This window comes from Culex pipiens, chromosome 2 (assembly GCF_016801865.2).
Source record: "Culex pipiens pallens isolate TS chromosome 2, TS_CPP_V2, whole genome shotgun sequence".
Classification (NCBI taxonomy): domain Eukaryota; kingdom Metazoa; phylum Arthropoda; class Insecta; order Diptera; family Culicidae; genus Culex; species Culex pipiens.
Window position 1 is genome coordinate 179435849 of NC_068938.1, and position 21793 is coordinate 179457641.

General features: G+C 38.8%; 2 protein-coding genes across 4 annotated transcripts in view; one reads left to right on the forward strand and one right to left on the reverse strand.

Moving 5' to 3' along the window:
* LOC120426498 (sodium-dependent transporter bedraggled) overlaps window positions 1–21793 on the forward strand; it is a 96858-nt gene that overhangs the window by 72747 nt on the left and 2318 nt on the right. For all 3 annotated transcript variants that reach the window (XM_052707962.1, XM_052707964.1, XM_052707963.1), the window contains 2 exons: window positions 9933–10857; window positions 17026–18218. In XM_052707962.1, the coding sequence (XP_052563922.1) occupies window positions 9933–10857; window positions 17026–18218 (2118 nt within the window). The remainder of the gene's footprint in view (window positions 1–9932; window positions 10858–17025; window positions 18219–21793) is intronic.
* On the reverse strand, window positions 4791–6763 carry LOC120426499 (probable cytochrome P450 9f2). Its single transcript, XM_039591270.2, has 3 exons — window positions 6413–6763; window positions 5085–6322; window positions 4791–5022 (listed from the first exon to the last, which is right to left on the reverse strand). Exons 1-3 carry the CDS (start codon window positions 6625–6627, stop codon window positions 4841–4843), a joined length of 1635 nt encoding a protein of 544 aa, XP_039447204.1. The 5' UTR covers window positions 6628–6763; the 3' UTR covers window positions 4791–4840.

Sequence of the window (21793 nt, forward strand, 5' to 3'; positions counted from 1 at the left end):
TTTTGTGAATGAAGTTTCCCAACACATTTTTTTTATACATCTTGTTGTATTTACTTGATCTGGATATTTTCAAAATTAATTGCAATTTATTGTAAACAAAATAGTTTTAATGTTGACAAAACACAATATTTTTCATTACTCAACACTATAATAGTTAAATATAACTAACTATTAAGATGTAACAAAACGGGTCAATTTTGCGGGCATTTCAGGGCATGATCCCCTAGGTGTACAGAACCCGAATCCCAAATTTGAGCTCATTTGGTTGCGACAGGACCTGACGCTTTGACGTTGTATTTTAAATGGGATTTAACCCGTAAAATCGGTGCGTTTCTGTTTTTGACATCCATCTCATATGAATAAACAAATCTAGAGTTTTTTTGAATAGGTCCTATAAACTATTATCTTTCATATGTTTATAGGACCTATTCAAAAAAAACTCTAGATATGAAAGACAATAGTTTATACATAGGACCTTTTCAAAAAAAACTCTAGAAATTAAATCAGTTTTCCATGTGAATTGTAAAATTTCAAAAGATCTGCTTAAAAATCGAAATCAATCGAGATTAACAAAAGTCGTGAAATTGTGGGAAATATCTCCCGGGAATTTCCGCTCGTCTCCGTCTGCTAGTGTTGTGTTGTTATCGTTCAAAATGCCAAATAAGGAATGTACGTTATCTCTCAATTGTTGCTATTTTTCCATCAACATATTTCGCAATAAGTGCAAGATGCATTCCATGCACGTATTATGGGGAAAATATATTCATTTATCTATTTATAATTCTGTGAAATTTTAGTTTTCGAAAAAACATTTAAATTTGGTTATAAATTGATAAAAAGTTTCAAATATTTGGTCCTAAAATAACATTTCACCGAAATGATAACAAATTCACCGACCAACAAAACTTCTGCTCAGGCTCAACTTGAGGGAAAGCATGCACTTTGGGGTCTCAGAAACGCGTAATTTTTGTTTTTGTTTTTTTTTTCAAAAATATTTATACTGAGCTGTATGGTTTGGTCAACCTCATTTGAAAAATATTGATTTTTTTTTTAGTTTTACATAAAATTAATTGAATTTCGAGTGTTAATATGACAAAAAATCGAAAAATAAATATCCTTTTCGATTGTTCCGCGCTTAACCCTTTCAGGCCTGAATTTAAAAAATATATATTTTATGGTGGGAAAATGATTCTGAGGACCATACGAAAAATTTAAGCTACTTAAAACAAATTTGGGTCAAATATGACCCATCTGGCTTGAAAGGGTTAAACAAGAATTAATGTGACTAATTTGACTAATCTAATCTAATCTAATCGAACACAAGCGCAGCCAGTCCGAAGAAAGCATCCTGGAAGAACTTGTGGTTAGATTACGCCCCAAGTCCTTTCTTGTCAATATTAATGATTGCATTACATCTGAGTAACCCCGAATATGTATTGCAAAAATTAAAGCGGCCAGGCCTACTGCGTTGCATTAACCGCAGAGACAGATTCTGAGAACGGATCACATTTCACAGAATCAACAGGGGAGGAAGGATGCGTGGACATACCGTACCAAACGCTCCGAATAAGTTGTGGTTTTTTTTTTTTTTTGTTCGATGCCACTATCCACTGCGACCAGGAATTAGATCTATTGCGGACTTGCAATTCTATTTATAGAATCACAAAGGCTTCTTCTGTTATTAGGCAGATGGGACACGCACACACGCTATTGTTGAGCGAGTGTGTCGAGCGATTCACTGCCGTAACTTCGCCGCCGAAGAGGTTTGAATGTTTTTTCAATCCTCTTTGGCTCTGCCTTTTCCACTCTGTACTGTCCAAATGTATCGCTAGAACCGAAGTGCACATTTTACGTTTACTTATACCCAGCTAGCCCTTAAATTCTGGTTTCTGAAAAACTCGTCCCTTCAAAGCACTTTTTGCGATCGGGCCGTGGAGCTCTGCAGGGCAATTATACAGAGAACAGTTGGTCCTTATACATGTGAAGAGTACAGGGGAAAGGATGTGCCGAGCCATGTGGGTTTGAAACCACGACCTTCCGCTCATAAAGCGAAACCTGTAACCATTAGACCACAGAAGCTCGGCTAAGTTGTGGTTGGGTGTGTAAGTGTTAATTTCGCAATTAATTATAATTTTTTCTGGGGGTGATGAGGGAGGGGTGGGATTTGGTTTAAGGACATGGAAGATGGGGTGGGGTAGGAAGGATATTTCATTTGATTAATTGAATATATTATAAATTGTCTACCAAAAAAAAAGTATGGAAAGATCTCACCAAGGTTCTTGAAAGCATTCGACAAACCGAATATACATCGAATACGATGCTGTTGCTTCACTAGAACATCATCGAGTCCAGGAATACGCAGGTTGTGAACAGCTTCTGGCCTTGTGGCCTTTACGTTACGCCACACGAAAAAAAAATCACGCAGAGCTTCACTTTTGTCTTCAGCATGTAGATTACAGCACAAACAAATCCGAAAAACTCATCAAAAAATTTCTTGGAATTTTCCAATGAAAATTAACTCTAAGCCGAAGAAAAATGTCAATTTTTTGGCCGAATTAATGTGACTAATTTGACTGAACAAAAATTTAGAATATGGAGCACTTTGTTCTAGAGATCTGGATATAATCAAGTTTTAAGACGAAAATTTACCACGTAGCTCTATGGGTGGGACAAATATGCCTGGCGTTTTTTCTGCTAGCTGTTTTTGAATTTGACTCATTTTTGCGAGCATAGGCAGTGAAAAATTATCAAATATGAGCACCTTCGTGAAAATATTCACAAACCTGTCACGCCCAGGAATATCATGATCTGAACATACGTTTTCATTTCGAAAATAACTCCAAAATTATTCATTGAAAAAAAAATCAAACCAATACCATTTGCAACTGCAAAGTTTGTTTACAACTGGTGTTTACCTTGGCAGCATGCTTCGATCGAGCTGGTATGCGTTGGGTATGCGAACATTTTGATGAACTATGAAGAAAATGTTCACATGTCAGGTCCCATATAGCGTATTTTTTCCATTCGAGCAGTTTTTGCTTTTTTCTACAATGTATACCAAGTAGCACACTTGTTGTTGAACTCATTAACTATGTTTTCCCAACGTCCCTGAGAACTCTTGAACGCTGGAAAAAGCGCACGTTTTTCTGTTGTTGAACATGTCTTAACCTGTTAGAAATGTGCGTGGTTTAATTAAGTTTTACCAGCGCACGCCCTACTTGCATAGAGAACGTTTGTTGAACATGTCATAAGAACTCTTGACAATAAGATTCTGAACCGGGTTGGATAACGTCGTTAGAACCGTTTAACAACATTCTGACTCTGAGATTCAGAAGGGAGTTAGGCAAACGTTTTTATAATCGTTCAAGAACATATCGTGGCAGTCAAGAATGTTAAACAGGTTTTTCATAAAATACGTTCAAGGTGTTCGCTCAAAAGTTTTTTTTCGTAATTTAAACCTTTATTTGTGAGTAATGTCGTTTACGACACTTTAACTACTAGTTTTTTGGTAATTGATTAGTTTGGACAGGGTTACGCCATTTATGAATGATAATAATATGAATGATAATACAAAAATATCAACCATAAAAAAATCATTCAATTTCCTAATTATGCCTTAAGGGATTTTTTTTTTCAATTATGTTTGAGTGCTTATTAACATCGCTTGCTACTACTACTCTACTGCTGCTGCTGGTTCCAGTTTTCCTTTTCAGTTTTCCTTTTTGATGAAGAATGGCTCAGGGCGAGTATCGAACCCTAGATCACTCCAAATGTCAAGTCCGGGCGCGCATCTGCTTCTTTCCACGAGGGGTTATGTTGGATGAGCAGGCCTAAACGTCAATAAGAAGTCTGCGGCCATCTCGGTTTTACCAAGTTCACTAACAGTTTGCCAAAACTTCTTTCGAACATAAGCTGTTTCTATTTTTAGAACTATCCTTGCTTGTTTTGTCAACATGTTCTTGCTCGGTTTTTAGAACACGAACGCGAACTTCACATAAACATCTTGTTTACGAGAAACCCCAGCCGAAGCCAAAGGTCAAATCTACTATGTTATCACGTTTAGCAAACTGAAATGAAACATCATGTCTGCAAATGTCATTTTGCTTTTCGAGTTCCACAAGCATGTTTCATTGAGGTCAGAATGAACTTCAAAATGAACTATTCGTAATCCGTTGCTAGATTTGGCATTTGTGTTACACAGCCATGTAGAACAATGGTTTTTTGATCAAAATGTGAACAATTGACCAAATTTTTTGACACTTGTTTAATAATTAACGAATAAAAACACTTATGCAGCAATTGTTCAACAACAAAATAAAGAGCGATGTTTTTCTTGCTACTTGGGATATTTCTTATGGAACGAACTGTCAAAAACTGCTCGACTGTGGGTGCTCCATTGTCAATACAAACATAACAAAAGTATAAACAGGAGCTTGTGTGAGATGAATGTGAAATTCAAGACATATTTTTTTCTAATTTCAAAGCTCGTTTTCTCTACCTGCATAAAATGCGAACAGGAGCGATGAACCTTATGACCTTATGCAATTTTTAAAAGTAACAAGCATTTAAACTACTTATTTTGCTAAACTTTTAAAAGAAAACTTCTTTCTCACTTCCTTTTAAGCTATTTGATTTGATTTCAGTTGAAAACGCTTTTTAGCAGCTGTAATCGAGCGCCAAAGTGCTGATAAGCCAACATTAGGTATTACATGAAAATACATCTGGAGTGTATGGAGTGGAGACGCATTATATTTTATGTAAGGATCGTTCTCTGAATTAACTAGTAACAGTTTATATCTCATATTTTTGATAATAAATAACTCAAATCAACAAGTTTGTATTAATTTTTCGTCCGTCCACTGCGAGGCCTCAACTCCAGCCAGATGCCCTTCTCCGGTGTCAACCGATTCGGTGACTTTTCCATGCGCAGCGGAATTTGCGTCTTCTCGTGTACCTCGAAGCTAAAGTTCAGCAGCAGATAGTAGATAATCGTTTTCAGCTCCATCAGCGCAAACCGGGACCCTGTTGATGATGGTAAATTTGTGTTAATTATGATATAAAAACTAATTGAATGTGACTTTTACCGATGCAGTTTCGCGGGCCAATTCCGAACGGCAGATACGTGTTCGGCTTGATGTTGTGCCGGTTCTCGTCGCTGAACCGTTCCGGGTCGAACTTGTCCGGATTCGGGAAGTACTGCGGATCGTTGTGTAGACCGACGATGCTGACGAAGACAGTTTTTCCCTTTTCGATCGTGAACCGGCAACCCTGGCCGTCGTCGTACACGTAGTCCTTGATGCAGCACCGATCGACGAGCGTTCCGATGGGCCACACGCGGAGTACTTCCGACGTGACCATGTCCAGGTACTTCATGCTCTGAAGCGTCTCGTAGGTTAGAGGTTGGCCGTTGAGTTGCTGCTCGGTTGCGAGGATTTCCTGGTAGAGCTTGGCTTGGATATCTGCGTTTTTGGTAAGTTCGTAGCTGAACAGTGAGAGGGTTATTGAGACGGTCTCGAAGCCGGCGAAGAAGAAGATGAACGCCTGTGCTGCTAGTTCATCGTCGGTCCAGACACGATCGTGGTTGCGCAGACCAACTTGTGATTCTTCGACGGTGGCAAATCCTTCAACCGCGGGTTGGTCTTCCGAGATAGTTTGGTGCTTCAAGCTTCCCTTTTTGGCTTGCATCAAAAGTTCGATCATGTCGGGACGATAGATGTTCTGCTCTTGCCGAGTCTTCATGGTATCACGGACCACTCCGCGAAAGAATCTGTCCTGCTCGCGGGATAGGAAGTCCACGTTCATCTTCACCATCAGCCTCGGTGCCAACGTGTAGCCAAGCATCTTCAACGCCGCTACCACTCCCGTTGGCTGACTAACCGACTTGCCAAGAGTGTAAAACTCGTTATCCTGCTCCTTGAACGAATCTACCTTCAACCCAAAAGCTGCCGTAGCGATCACATCGTTGGCAAACCGCGAAAACAACTCCTTCGTTTCGACCACCTGAGGGCCCTCGCTTCGGGTTTTGTCCTGATAAAACTGCACCATGCTTTGGCCGCACTCGGCAATCAGCGTGAACATCTGTCTCATCTTACTGCCGGTGAAGGCAGGACTCAGCGTTGCTCGCATATCGCGCCACTTGTTGCCACGAAGCGCGACCAAAGTGTTGGTGACCAACATGTGGGAGTTCTCAACGGCCTCGCTGGCCCCCGTCATTCCCGTGTGGTCCACAAAGTGGTCAAAGTCCTTGACGGCGATTTTCTTTGCCATTTCCGGATCTCGCACCATGTAGAGGGGTTCCGTCAGGTTGAAGAATCCAAACACCCTGCGAAAAACATTTGTAGTTAGAACTGACTCACGGATTCAATCATTGTATCGATATCAGTTGGTGTTATCGTGCAACGACCATACTCACTTGGCATCGGGGAAACTGTCGTACACTATCTTAAAGTGTTCCAGTATATTCCTCTTCTTCAGCATCAACGGGCCCAAATTCCCTAGCGCAAACGTAGGCTTCATGAACGGTATCGCCTTGTCCGCAAAGTAAAAATCATTTCGCGTAATGTAACGGTACGCCAGGGCTGCCAGCGTGAGCACCACCCCCACCGTGATTAAACTAACTTCCAGCATCTTCGCAGAAATTGCTCTTGTTTGTTTTGGCAAAGTTGGGGCTTATTTCATCACACTTTTGAAATACTCTGCAATATTTGGGGATCGTCACCGGCGGCGTACTCCTTGCCTCGACTGACTCATTTCCAATACTAACGGATGTCGGCTTGAATGAGGTGGATTTATATACGACCTGCCTCAAATTCAGCGATAAGATTAATACAGAGTATTGGGTTTCTTTCTTATCTTATCATTGCGGTTACTGTAGACAGGGGACATACAAATAACAACATTTCCCAACAGTGTTTTCATACATTCGAATATGGTTTTTCATACATTCGATATATGACACATTTTTGGCAGCGCAAAGTCATGTCCCAGCTTCAGCATAAGCGATTCTGATGGCTTATCCACCCGTAAGTAGGTGGGATAAATGCGAAACACGTTGGAAATCAATGGGAAGCATGAAAGATCGTATAAGAAGACGGTCCACTGCAATATTTTGAAATACAGCACAACAATGTGAAGCACAAAAATTTCGATGGAATCGAGAGTAATGTTGCGTAAATCAGAGTAATTCAAAGATTAATTTTCATAGTTAACTGCGATATTTTTTTTTTTAAAGACCATTAAAATTTTGTCTAAAGTTTCTATACTATATTTTCAATTTCTTGAATGGTTTCAAACTATTTTAGTAAAATGTGTCTTCAAATGCTAACATACCATTTCTGTTAGACTAGCACAAATTTTGTTTGAAATTTTCGTCACTCAGCTATAATTCAAATTATTAATCAAAAAATATCACAAAATCAAAAAATATCACGAAATATCAAGGAACTATGAAAAAAATCCTATAGTTTTTTTGTTTTTTTTTTTTTTTCACAATCTGTGGTCAGGTCACTAAATTCCAGTGTTGCGATTTTGAGCGCTCATCCGCTCATGAGCGAGCATTTTTCGCTCATTCGTGAGGATGAGCGCTACGCGAGCTGGCTCACGTTTGCTCCTCAACATGTTTGCTCGTAAATCGCTCGCGCTCGCGCTCGATTTTTGCTCATTGAGCAAAATGAGCGGAAGCTTTTTACCTGTTACTTTTTTTCAACAGAGCTTCGAGATTGTTTTTTATGGAGGCTAGAATAGGCTAATCTAAATAATATCAGATGAAGATTTTTTTTTATAAATTTTTATTTGAAGCTTGTTTTGGAGTCAGAGTTTAGTTGTGAAATTAGGGGTTTCTTCGCTATCTGAAGAAATAATCCGTATTAAAAAATGTTTATTTGGTAATATATTATCGTCATCTGGGGTGAATCGGGACACATGAGGCGAATTGAGACAGCTGTTTTAGCCTTGTTACTGCTTGATATTTGGATGATATATGAAAATTCAAAAATCTGTATCTTTTGAAAGATTTTTTTGATCGATTTGGTGTCTTCGGGAAAGTTGTAGGTATGGATAAGGATTACACTGAAAAAAAATGATACACGGTAAAAAAAATGTGATTTTTAATTTAACTTTTTGTCACTAAAACATGATTTGCAAAAAAAAACACTTTATTTTTTGATATGTTTTAGAGGACATCAAATGCCAACTTTTCAGAAATTTCCACAATGAGCAAAAAATCTTTGACCAAGTTATGAATTTTCGAATCAACACTAATTTATTGAAAAAATCGAAATATTGTTCGCAAATTTTTTTCAACTGGTGGGGTTGTTTGGGGAGACTTACAAAACATCAATTTTCCTGCTTTTTAAACCTTTGCTTGGCAATATCTCAGCAACTTATAGGTCGTATCAACAAAGTTCAAAAAAGCAAAATATAGAAAATTTTCTCAGCTTTTCAAAAATATTTTTTTCAAAGGTGGGCAAACATGTGCACTTATTTAAAAAAATGGAAAACTGCGACTATTTGAAAAAAAATCCAAGATATGGCTATATCTTGAAAACGGTGCACTTTATGAAAATTTCACTTAAGTACTTTTTGATGGAAAATTTGATTTTACATCGAAAAATGAAGTTGAAAAATTTTCGCGACCAATATTTCGATTTTTTGAATAAATCAGTATTGATTAAAAAATTCATAACTCGGTCAAAGATTTGTTGCACAACCTGATATTTCTGAAAAGTTGGCATTTTATGTCCCCTAAAACAAATCAAAACAAATATTTTTTTTTGCAAATCAAGTTTTAATGACAAAAAGTTAAATTTAAAATCACAAATTTCTTTTACAGTGTATCATTTTTTTCCAGTGTAGTCCTTATCCATACCAACAACTTTGCCGAAGACACCAAATCGATAAAAAATCATTCAAAGGTACAGATTTTTGAATTTTCATATATCATTTTTGTATGGACAGCTGCCAAATTTGTATGGAAAATTATATGGACAAACTAATGATGCAAAATGGCTTCTTTGGGCATACCGAATTCACCAAAAAAAAATTCAGCCGGATTAAAAAATACAAAAATTAGAACTCAAAAAAAAAGATCGATTTCGTAGAGAACTGCTCACATGTTAAGTCTTCATGCTCATGAATGAGCGAGCACGGCTTCTGGCTCGCTCGCTTATTCGCAACCCTGCAAAATTCCCTTTTTAAAGAGATTTATAGGTTTTTGTTTGTTTAATAATACAAAAATAAACGATTTACCTACAATTTCTTATAAATACTTTCCCATCGATTTTACCTGTATTTTTCTATAAAAAAATGCTATTAAATTTTATTTGCCTCCAACTGTTTGGGGAAATATGCTAAAACCTAGATTTAAAAAAAACTAAAGCATGATCCTGGAGAAATAATTGACATGGTCAAACCTTCGGACACCGGAAACGGTGCACTGAGCTGGTGTCGATTGGAACCGGCTTCGGTGCCCCGTTGGACATAGCCATGCCAATTATTTTTGTATGATGATGTATTAGGATGATGCCTTCAAGTTTTGCATCATTTCCAGCATTGTTCTGTGAAAAAAATGGTTGTATTGATCAGGAGGGCCGAAGTATCCCAACGGAAACCGAAATATCTCCGGTAAAAATGCACCATATTTGTTCCTCGTCAGACAGTTAAAAATATAGAGTAATCTGGATCTTTTGCAACTGGAAGTATCTAATTTGGTCAATTCTATCAAAAGTTATAAGATTTTTTAGAAAAAAAAAATTGGGGTCTACCCGAGCGTGAGTGTTAAGGTGACCAAACCAAAAGGGGAATTTCGTCACCGGATGCCCATGTGTGAAATAATGAAGTTTCGTTTTATGGTTTTTGACTCCTGGTAGTTTGAAATTGTCCAATTATTGAAACTTTTGCTCATCAAAACCCCTTTTCTTTCTCTCATCTTACAGAACCTACCTCAACGGCGACGCTCGACCGACGATCCGGTCCACCGCGACGCACTTCCACGTGGCTGCGCAACTCCATGCGAAAGACACGTCCCATCGATCTTCCGTCCATGGTCCAGCAGCAGCAGCCTGACTCCCTCATCACATCGCCAACCTTCGCCGAATGCCGAAACAGTATTAACGACCCGACTACCTCGGGCACCAGCAACAGCCACACCGCCCACGCCTCACCGTACTCGACGGAATCACTCTCGCTGCAATCCGTCCCCAGTGGTAGCAGCTGCGGAATGTCGCTGGACCACATCGAGGATCACAACGAGCTGAGCTCGATTGCGACGCTTCCCGTGTCCGATCTGGAACTGTCGGAGCAAACCAAAGCCGATTCCGAAGCGAGTGGCAGCCACGTTTCCACGGGGGCGGGGGCACCAATCACGGAAGATGAACTCATTCCGTACCTGGTGTCGGCATCACTCTGTGAACGCGAACCACCGCGGCCCCTCGAAACGAACCTGGACAGTCCCACGCAAACGAGCCAGCGGCCACGGCAAACTGGACGCCGGTCCGAGGTTCGGCCCCGAGTGGTGTCCATTACGGCGGAACGTGACGCCACCACGAACCAGCTCATCATCCGGACCAACAGCGTTCCGGCGGCTGCGTCGTCCAGGGCGAGTTCACCGCCACCACTTTACAGGACAACTTCGACCTCGACAAGCGACTCACATCACCCTCATCACAATGTACAGCAATTTAGCAGCAACAACAACAACAACAGTCATCACCACCAGCAACATCATCATCACGATCATCATCGGTACGGGGGCATGGGATCGGAAACGAGTTCGATCGGATCGTCGAGGAATCCCAGCCCGGTGTCGCTTCTTTCCACGACGACGTTTAGTTCGATTGCCTCTGGGGTGGACACGGACCGGTAAGTTTAATATATAGCAATAGGGGAAATATGCCCATTTTAAGCCTAATAAGCGGTCGTGTTTGAATGATGCTGGATAATCTAGATTATTCCTTGAAATTCACTAAAACCAAGTACACCAGCGAGTAGAGAAACTTTTTGTGAACATTTCTGTTTATTTTCACTTTTATTAAAAGTTATACTATTTCTTTTACAAGCATTTAAAAAAAATATTTCAAAAATGCATTCTAATCAGTCGAGTGCATTGGGCCACGCCCATTTTTCTATTTTCAGCTTAGTTCTTTTTTTTCTACCAGGGCTCTTTTGGGTCTGCTTAGTGCTGCCAAAATTGATGAAATTTTAAGCGAACACTCACGAAAAGTAGCATTTATAGCGAAAGTTTTCTGGCAGCACTTGCTCACTCCAACAGGCGCTGCACCAGCATGTTGGTGGTGTTGGTGGCCACCCTTTGTTCTTTATTTGCCTTCGCTCCTCGCTCGGTTTTCTTCAGCCTTCGATTGGAATGGATATTCAAAATTAAAACGTCAAACGACTTGGCGCGTTTGTTTTTTTGATGGTGCTTGCTAATTGTTTACATGTTTCGGGATTATTTTTCAAGTGAGTGACTAACTAATGGGCAAAAGAACATGTTGCCAGTAGTTGGAAGCAATTTTATATTTCAAGCGCTTCGAAATCGTTAGCGCAAGTGAAAAGATATTGATGGCGGCTTTCGTTAAGCAGTTAACCTCTCATCTTGCGTGTGGATGCGTGTGCCACCAAAATGATGGGAAATGGTCTCGCAAAATAGAAATTATGATCAAAAGTGCATTAAATTTGATCTTTTTGGCCAGTAAGCGGCATAAATTTGCGTGCTTACTTGAGGCGGTGCTGTTGATGGTAAGTTTTTAGCCTAAATAGTAGTTTTGGAGCTTTAATCGACCATCAAACTCTCCATTTGACGAAGATAGGTGTTTGATTAGAAAGGTTATATTTCCCCTATTTGATTTAAGACCATTCCAAATAAATGATTATGTTTTTTTTTTAAATTCAAACTAAATTCGCTAAAAGTTTGTGGTGCTTCTGCTATTTTGCATCATTTAGTGACCATACAAATCTCCATGTATACAATTTTAGCAATGTAAAGTTTCTAGAATCTGTTCTGATCGATTTGTTGTCTTCAGCAAAGTTGTTTCCCTTAAATTTTGCTTTTCAGCATGTCTTGATCTTAGGATAAATTGAGACAATTTTTGTTCTCGCGCAATTATCAATTTTTGAAACAAGCATGGTTTTTCAAAAGTATTAACGCAAAAAAATAAAATGATTTTTCAAATATAAAACAAAATAAGCAATCGAGAAACAATAAAATATTAAATGAAATGATGATTAGACGTTTAAAAGTAATACCATCCAAACGAAGGTGTCGCAACATTTTACTGCATATCAGCATGAAAACATATCAGGATATCAAAATTAAGCTTAAATTTGTGATATTACTGTTCACAACGATAAAGATTATTTTTTAACACAATGACCCTTTGTACGACCGCAAAGGATTAAAATGGATATTTCCATCAATTTTAAAAAATAACTTCGCGGCCCTTTTTTGACAGAAAAGGTCCAACTTGACAGAAAAAGTCCTACTTGATAGCTCGTTCCAATGGAACCATAGTTGATCAATCGAAAAAATGTTGGGTTGTCGATTTATTTTTTTGCATTAAAATTAATAAAAGTTATCAGAAATGGTTATTAATCGTGTTTTTCCGTTGTACATAAAAATTTACATATACACCCACAGTTAAAGAACGAGAGAATAGTCCTCACGAAAAGAAACGTGAGGAAAGTGCTATTTTGCGAGAGTATAGTCCTCTCGCGTGTTCATTCATTCATTGCAACAGTTCATCCTATTGAGTGGCTTATATGGACAAATGACCGCCACTTAGTCACCGAACCATGGTGGCCCATACGGCAAAGGCACGGTTCAATATGCCGAAGGTCTTGGGTTCGAGTCTCGGTACCGGTACTTTTTTTTTGATAGATGAACTTTTTTTTGAAGATGAACCCATGAGTAAAGTACTCTCGGTAGTTTCGGGATTTATCCTCTCAGTCCGCACACAGTACCATTTTGCTACCGAATCGTGCTCTTTATCCTCTCGAATGCCGATGTCCAGTTCTGGGTGTAGGCATGACAATATTTGTATGAAAACAATTCTCATGTATTTTTGCGATATATGGGGATAACAATAATGCCCGTTACCGATCATTATCGACATAACCGACGGCTTAATCGTATTTATAAAAGAAACTTGTATAGATGAGGATCGAACGTGCAACTTCTTGGTTGGCAATTAAACGCGCTACCACCGCGGTGTAGCTATTTTAAAATCAGTTTGTTGTAAAAAATGTAAAATTCTTTATTAAATTAAATTTTCTACTATGCTCTTTTTTTAATTTTGAAAGTTGGGCTATTTTTGTACTAGTTTTTCATGCAGGAATTTCATAAAAGTCTTAACAAAAAGTTTACAAATTTAATTATTATTTTTTATCTTTAAATTGCATTGACCGAGCCACGTAGCCCAGTGGTAACGCTTCCGTCTCGTAAGCGGTAGATCGGAGTTCAAATCCCGGCTCGGACCAACACAACTGGTGATCTTTTCCCTTCTGGAATCGATTGCTTAGTAAAGGGAAGGTAGTGTATCGTCACAAACTGGACCTTATCACGACACCTTAGGGAGGCGACCTATGGAATGTTAACATTAACCTTAACATGTTAACATTAAGTTGAGAATGAAACTGCCACTGAATACGCTTTGTAAATGCCGGCCCCGATACTCTTCAAGGGTGTTCCCCTCAGGAACTGCACTGAAAGAAAGACACATAGCAATATCACATGTTTTACACATGAATCTGTCCCATACGACTTTGCATGTGAATGTAACGTGTAAATCACTTGAAAAAATCCATCGAGCGACCCTGCAAATCCAAATGCAAAACACGTGAATCTTAAGTGAAAGCTCACATGACATTGAAATGATTTGCATTTGCATTCAAAATGATTTTGTAGTGTTAATTGAATGGTTTTCCAGCGATATCCATGTGTATTGAATATTGCATACGATTTTCTGTTAATTTCAAAAGATTTTTTATTACGATTAGAAATAATTTTTATTGAAAAAAAAAACTTTTTATTATATGCCCCCTTTGATATAAATACAAAATGTCGCACAAAATACAATCAGACTACAATATTTTTTACATTTTTCACTTCTACGTGTTCCTATCCAATAGTTGAACTAACAAAAAAAAAATCGGAGGCAACGGCATATTTGACTGCTAGCAGATGTCTGGGTGACGGAACAAGAATAGCTTCCGGTAACAGGAACCGGTTCTTGAAGTCGGCAAACTGCTTGACCTTGGAGGCCTCCATCGACTCAACCTTGATGATCTGGATCTGGAGTAGCCACGGACACGGGTATGGGAAGCAATGTCGCCAAGCACCGCGTCACGGAACTGTCGACAGTTGCACATTTTTTCGTTCCGGAACGCAAATCATACTGCAACCAGATGCCGAAGTTGCCAGATCAATCGGCCAATACAGCGTCGGCCCGGGAAAACGATCAAATCCTTCACCGGGGTTGGATTTCCTGGAAATTCATTAACATTGTTAGTCTAAACGTACATATTTCAATATTCACTCTTCTTCTATTAAATACTTACCAAAAAAGTAAAAAAAAAAGCAATTTGGACTGTCTTCATCCGTCGCCATCTTACGAATGAGTATTTTTTCATCAAACACCTTGAAATCCAATACATTTCAATCTCACGTGATTTCCATTTGGAAATCAAGGGAAAAGTCAAATGGGGCAAATCCGAGTGAAATTCTATTGAATCCAAAGTGAACAACACGCGATAAAAGAATGAAAAACATATGGCTTGCAATCAGCTGATTTCTGATGATTATCATTTGAATGTCATTTGAAAAACACATCTATGTCAAGGGAAAAGCATGGCAAATCATCGTGATGATTTTTCAGCCAGCTCACGTGAAAAAGCATATGAATTTGCTATGTCAGATTTTTTCAGTGTGGGGAAGATTTACCTTTTACTTTTTTTTTAAATTGCATTTGCTGAAATAAAATTGATTGAAAAAATCATTACAGCAAAAAAAGTCCCTCCGAAATCTGTTCTAGAGTAAATTTTCAAAACAACATAAGAGTCATGGGTTTCCTATGAAGATAGGCAGGGTAGGTAAACCATCACCATCGCACTATCATTGATGCATATTTCGGTGCGTTCCTCGTCTCTTAAAATTTCTCTGCTCTTTCACAGCCGAGTGATGGTCGGCTTGCTATCGCGAATATCGAAAGCCCATCACAGCGACGAGAAATACCTTCTCGCTGGCTCCGATGGAACTATCGTTCCAACCGGAGAGGCACGCACACGAAATTGCTGTATACATACACTGGAGCTCACGCACACAAATAAACTCATTTCTACAGAGCTTACGGGCGAGAGAATTTCACGATTGCTCTTTCTCTTGCTTTTTGAGCGAGGGGACTGGCTGTGTGAGAGATTTTTTTCCGTCTTACGCATCGGTTTGTTCGTTGCTTGCTATTTCATCGGCGTCGTTTTCGCTTCGCTCTCTTGATGCAGTTTTGGGAGAACGCCAAAAATTTGATGATTTGAGCGAGGGACGATATCTAAAAGCCCTCGCCATCGGCGAGGAAACGAGTAAATACCATCCCTGAAGATAGGACCTTTAAAAAAAAATAATCGAATATTAATTTTTAACACATTTAAAGAACGGGTCTAGCTTTAATTCCATTGTTATTATTCTGCCAAAAATAAACCTTTCAAATGAAATATCAACTGCAATACAGCTGATAAAGCCACCAAGAATGCAACTCATAATCGTCCAAATTTATTCCCATTACCAGTACAAATCTGGGGTTTTTTTAAAGGTCAATTAAACATATTTTTTTGCTTTTTGGGTGTTTGTTAAAACCCCTGACCTCTGAGAAAAAACTAAATTAAATGTTTTTGGACCTTTCAAAAACAAACTCTAGATATGTACACGGTCCTCCCAAAAACAAAAATAGCAAAAAAATAAACACAATGCTAACAAACAGACATCGCGCTAATGCGATGTCGATTGCACCAGCTCCCTTGGCCCTCAATTTTCATTATCACCAGCTGTACCAGCTGAACTACAGAAATTGCCTCCTTGTTTGCCCCGGCTCGGTCTCCAGGACAACGGAATAAACACAAGGGCCCTCGTGTCTGTCGCAAAACGTCTGACGCTTTGCTTCGGTTTGCCAATACCGTTGATTAGCAGGCTGTGCTCGGTGGCGGAACCTATTTTTGATGTTATTTTTTATGAATTATTTTTAAATATTTTTATGGAATTAAAAAAATAAATTCAGGAAATTTTAATTAATTTTACAAGATGAAAAAATTTCGTTCTTTATTTTCGTTGCTACTTAAAAACATACTAAGCAGGGTGACATTGGATTGGGCCTTTGATATAGATTGAGGCAAAATATTACCCTTTTTTGCGCAATTAAAAAAAATGAAATTCACCAGAAACTGATGAAAATTTTACCAATAAGTTTTGTTAATTTACATATTTTTTGACACAAAATCTGTCACAAATCCTAGATGGAGAACATTTACAATTTATTAATTTTTTCGTGCTTGTAATTTATGCTTACATGAAAAATAAACTTTGATTTTTTTTAAATTAAAACTTCTCTATCGACTTACCGCACGCACGCGATTCTTAAAAACCGCCTGCATTCGATTTTTCCATGTTTATTTACGAAACACGAACGTTTAGCCCCCGTCAGGTAGATCCAGGTGGCAGGTTACATCGACCGAATGCGCCCGTTATTTATGCAACGCCACCACACGAGCAACCGTATTGCCAAAGGCGCGCGCGCGCCTGCAAGTTATACCGCCCGCAGCACAACAACACCACCAATTTTGTATCCCAACTCATTCCGGCACTGTCTCGCCACCGGAGCGGTCTTGGCCTTGGCCCTCGCTCCTCTTGGACATGGCCCTGTTCAGCTACAACATGTTTGTGATTTCGTCCAAGGATTTTCCGGTGGTTTTCGAGTGAATTTCTGATTGATTGCAAAACTGATTCGTGGAAGTAATTTTGTTTCTCTCTCTCTCTCTTTCCACGCACAGGTCCCGTTCGAGGCCGGACGAGGATGGTCGCGATGCGGGAGGGGCGAGTTCGGTTGGAGGAGGAGCGGAATCGACGACGGCCACGAGTACGAACGCGACCACTACGAGGAACGGGTCGTTTCACTCGGCGACCATCATGAGCGGCGGTCACGAGGACGGCGATGAGACGGACACTTCGGACGAGGAGGATTCCGAGCCGGAAATGGACCGGAATGGGCGGCCCAAGCCGATGTGGCCACACGTGGTTTCGCGGGCGATGGCGACCAGCTTTTGTGCGCTGGGACTTTTCAACATTTCGCGATTCGCCATTTTTAGCATTCACTTTGGCGCTAACTTTATCGTGCAATTTCTGATTTTTTCGTTCCTGTTTGGCATTCCGATGCTGTGGCTGCAAATGGTGCTTGGGGCGAGGATTCGTGGCGGACCGGTGACCATGTGGCGCATCAGCCCAATCTGCAAGGGCATCGGAATAGCCCTAATCCTAACCCAGGGCATAATCGCCCTCTACTCGGCCATCTCGCTAAGCTGGGTTCTGGTGTACTTCCGGGATTCGTTCGTGTCGCGAAGTGAAAAGTACCGCTGGCAGGAGATCTTCGAACTCTACCGAGGTCCGGGCAACCAATCGTTCCGTCTCTCGGACACCGTCGCCGATTACTTCAACGGCGTGGTGCTCCAACGCTACCAGCTTGGACCCGGCGGCCGTGGCGTTACCGGAATAGGGGCCGTCCGCTTCCAACTAGCGTTCAACCTGGCCATCATCTGGACCTTCGTGTTTGTCGTCCTCTGCAAAGGAATCCGCTCCTTTGGCAAGATCGTGATCGGCCTGTACTCCCTCGCCATGACCGGCCTTATTGCGATCTGCTTCAGGTTCCTGACGATGGTCAACTACGACAGCCTGCAGAGTCTGTTCCCCGCAACCGAGTGGCAGGACTTTTTCCTAAATTCGCGCAGCTGGATGAGTGCGGCCCAGGAAACGTTCCTCACCTGGGGACTGCTGGGAGTTTCGGTGTATTCGATCAGCTGTCGGACAAACCGAAAGGGTGGCCCACGGAGAACACGCCGGGAGCTGCGACGGGACGCGCTGGTGGTGGTGGTGCTCACGCTTGCCGGACTGATGCTGGCGGCCGTGTTCGGGAGTGCCTGCGTGCAGATACTGAACAGTCGAGGGTACTACTACTTTCCGGGATCGTACGGTGAGTAACTGCAATGGTGGAGGCGCTTGGTGTTTTGAAGAGGATTAAAACAACCAAGTGACTCCATTGAACTTAACAGCAAAAGGATATTTTCTATCAATTCGTAAAATTTGTGAAATTTAGTTAGGGAAATTCTCGTATGTTTTGCAGGTTAAGGACTCGACCTGAATTCTGTCGAATTTGCAAATTCTCACTACCTCAGAAAATTGTATTGTAAAAAAATATAGAAACTTGTTTACTCACTTCACTGATGTGTGTTGAAAACGCTTTTAAATAGCTGTAATTGAACGCCTAAGTACTTATACGCCAACATTAAGTGTCTGATGAAAATATATGCCGTAGGGAATCAACAGATTTTTTTAATGTTGATAGGAAGGCACGCCGTCGGTTGAGTCGAGGTTTTAGTGGTAAAAAATTACATGTTAAATACAGAGTTCAGTGGCAGCAATGGAGGTGATCGGTGGTGCAAAACTCCACCAGCAGTGATTTTTATTCTATTTGAGTGACTTATCTACCAGCAATGAAAGCGCGTGTTGGTGAAATTATTATTCAGTGTTTTTTTAATGCGTTTGTGTTTTCTTTTAATTATGAGAAATTTTCTTTTTTGTCGAGTGCATTTGTATTTTAATTGTTTTCGTTGATCGGAAGGCACGGATTTTTTTTCCTAAAATACGGGTTTGTACAAAGTTTAAACATATTTCTTAAATTGAATTGCTTTTATGATTTGGCCAAAGCTTTTGCTAATTTTAAAATGATAACTTAAATAGTTTGCGAGCATATTCTCAGTTTAAATTTGATTGCCAATAATTATTCTTTTAAAATTCCTTACAAAACATATTTATTCAATAAAAGATTCAAAGGCTTTCTAAAGATTGTGGAAACCTGTGAACATTTGAACAATATTATTCGTGAAAGTAAACTTGACCTGTCGTTAACTTTTAAACGTTCAACAAAAAAAATTAAAGGAGGGTTTATTTTTTGTGAATATTTTCAAACGTGCAAGTCAAAAGCACTCTGATAGCAAAGTGAAATTTGTAAGCAGTGAATACGACAAGTTTTATGTTGTTAAGTCCTAAATTCCAAATTTATCTAAATATTTCCTTAACAGTTTTTGTTATACTACACAGTAACAAATTGTGTAAATTTGGAAGGTGTAATTTCGGAAGGTTGAATATATCCTCTTTTCTGATGTAATTTTACCTAAGTTTAGACTGAAAAAGTTACATTACACCAGAAAAGTGGTAAAATTACTCATTTTCAGAGGTAGAATTACACATTTTTTCTGACAAAAAAGATGTACCCCTTCCCAGATGTAATATTACCATGATATTTTTACTGTGTATGGTGTCATATCGGCAAAGTGTACGGATTTTTGCAGCAAAAGTTGGTAGCCTTAGATGCCCAAAGAAGCCATTTTGCATTATTAGTTTGTCCATATAATTTTCCATACAAATTTTTTCAGCTGTCCATACAAAAATTAAATATGGAAATTCAAAAATCTGTATCTTTTGAAGAAATTTTTTGATCGATTTGGTGTCTTCGGCAAAGTTGTAGGTATGGATAAGGACTACACTGAAAAAAAATATACACGGTAAAATATTTTTTTGGTGATTTTTAATTTAACTTTTTGTCACTAAAACTAGATTTGCAAAAAAAAAACATTTTTTTTCTTATCTTCTGATATGTTTTAGGGCAGCGATTCTCAACGGGGGTACCGGGCCTACTTGATTTACATGGCAGGGGGTACCAGCCTAGAAGAAGGTTGAGAATCGCTGTTTTAGGGGACATCAAATGCCAACTTTTTAGAAATTTCTAGAATGAGCAAAAAATCGTTGACTAAGTTATGAATTTTTGAATCGATACTGATTTTAAAAAAAATTAAATGTTGGTCGCGGAAATTTTTCAACTTTATTTTTAGATGTAAAATCGAATTTACAAGTACTTTAGTGAAATTTTAATAAAGTACACCGTTTTCATGTTATAGCAATTTCAAAGCAACTTTTTTGAAAGGAGTCGCAGTTATTCATTTTTATAATAACTATTTATGTGTTTAATTTATAATTATGTGAAACATTCGTGAAATTCTCCGATCTTTCCGAAAATAATATTTTTAATTTTTTTAATCAAGACTAACATTTCAAAGGGACGTAATATTTAATGTTTGGCCCTTTTGAAATGTTAGTCTTGATTTAAAAAAAATGAAAAAATTGTTAACATTGTAAATCGGACCATTAGTTGCTGAGATATCGACATTAGAAAATTGTGGGTTGCTTGGGTGAGACTTAGAAAACATCAATTTTCCTGTTTCTAAACCTTTACATGGCAATATCTCAGCATCTAAGTGTCGTATCAACAAAGTTCAAAAAAGCTAAATATAAAGAATTTTTTCAGCTTTTCAAAAATATTTTTTTCGAATGTGGGCAAACATGGGCACTAATTTAAAAAAATGAATAACTGCAACTATTTTGAAAAAAGTTACATAAAACTGGCTCTAACTTGAAAACGGAGCACTTTATCAAAATTTCACTAAAGTACTTTTTGATTGCTAATTCAATTTTACATCGAAAAATGAAGTTGAAAATTTTTTGCGAACAATATTTCGATTTAAAAAAAAATGTTTTGATTCAAAAAACCATAACTCGGTCAAAGATTTTTTGCCCATTCTGGAAATTTCTGAAAAGTTGGCATTTTATGTCCTCTAAAACATATCAGAAAATAAAAATAGTTTTTTTGCTGTTGTAAACAAAAAGTGAAAATAAAAATCATCATTTTTTTTTTGACCGTGTATCATTTTTTTTAGTGTAGTCCATCTCTATACCTACAATTTTGCCGAAGACACCAAATCGATCAAAAAATTCCTTCAAAAGATACAGATTTTTGAATTTTCACATATCATTTTTGTATGGACAGCTGCCAAATTTGTATGGAAAATTATATGGACAAACAAATGATGCAAAATGGCTTCTTTGAGCATACCAAAGGCACCAAAAAAGTTTCAGCCGGATTAAAAAATACAAAAAAAAATCGAATGACCGAAATCTCAGAAAATTACTCCCCTATTTCAGATTGGAAAAAATAATGAATTTATCAACATTGCACAATTTTGATCTAAATAATGAGAAAAAAAACGTGGATCGATAACGATTACTTTATCGTTGTCATAGCCATTATCGGTATCGCCGAACAATAATGTAATCTTTAGGGCTAGTGATTTTATGCGGTCTCAGCTACCCGTCCCTCCTTTTCTTACCAAAGCATGCTGGAGCGAGAAAGTGATGACAACACAACGCCGCGTAAATTCACTAGCCCTAGTATTTAAGGCTCTGGAAGGCATCATTCCAGATCGGCCATTTGGCGGCCATCATTGTTTTAGAAAAACATTCAAATCTTGCTTCAGAATATTTCAATCAAGAAATTGTTTTCTTTGTGTTGGTTGTAGAAGCATTTTACATAACGTGATTATTTTTTCATTTCAATTTACTATTTCTGGACCCTGAATTCAGAACCATCATCTGTCAGTCATTGCCCCAAAAGTGAAGGACACCTTCTACGACATTTTGTTGCCTCCCTTCATG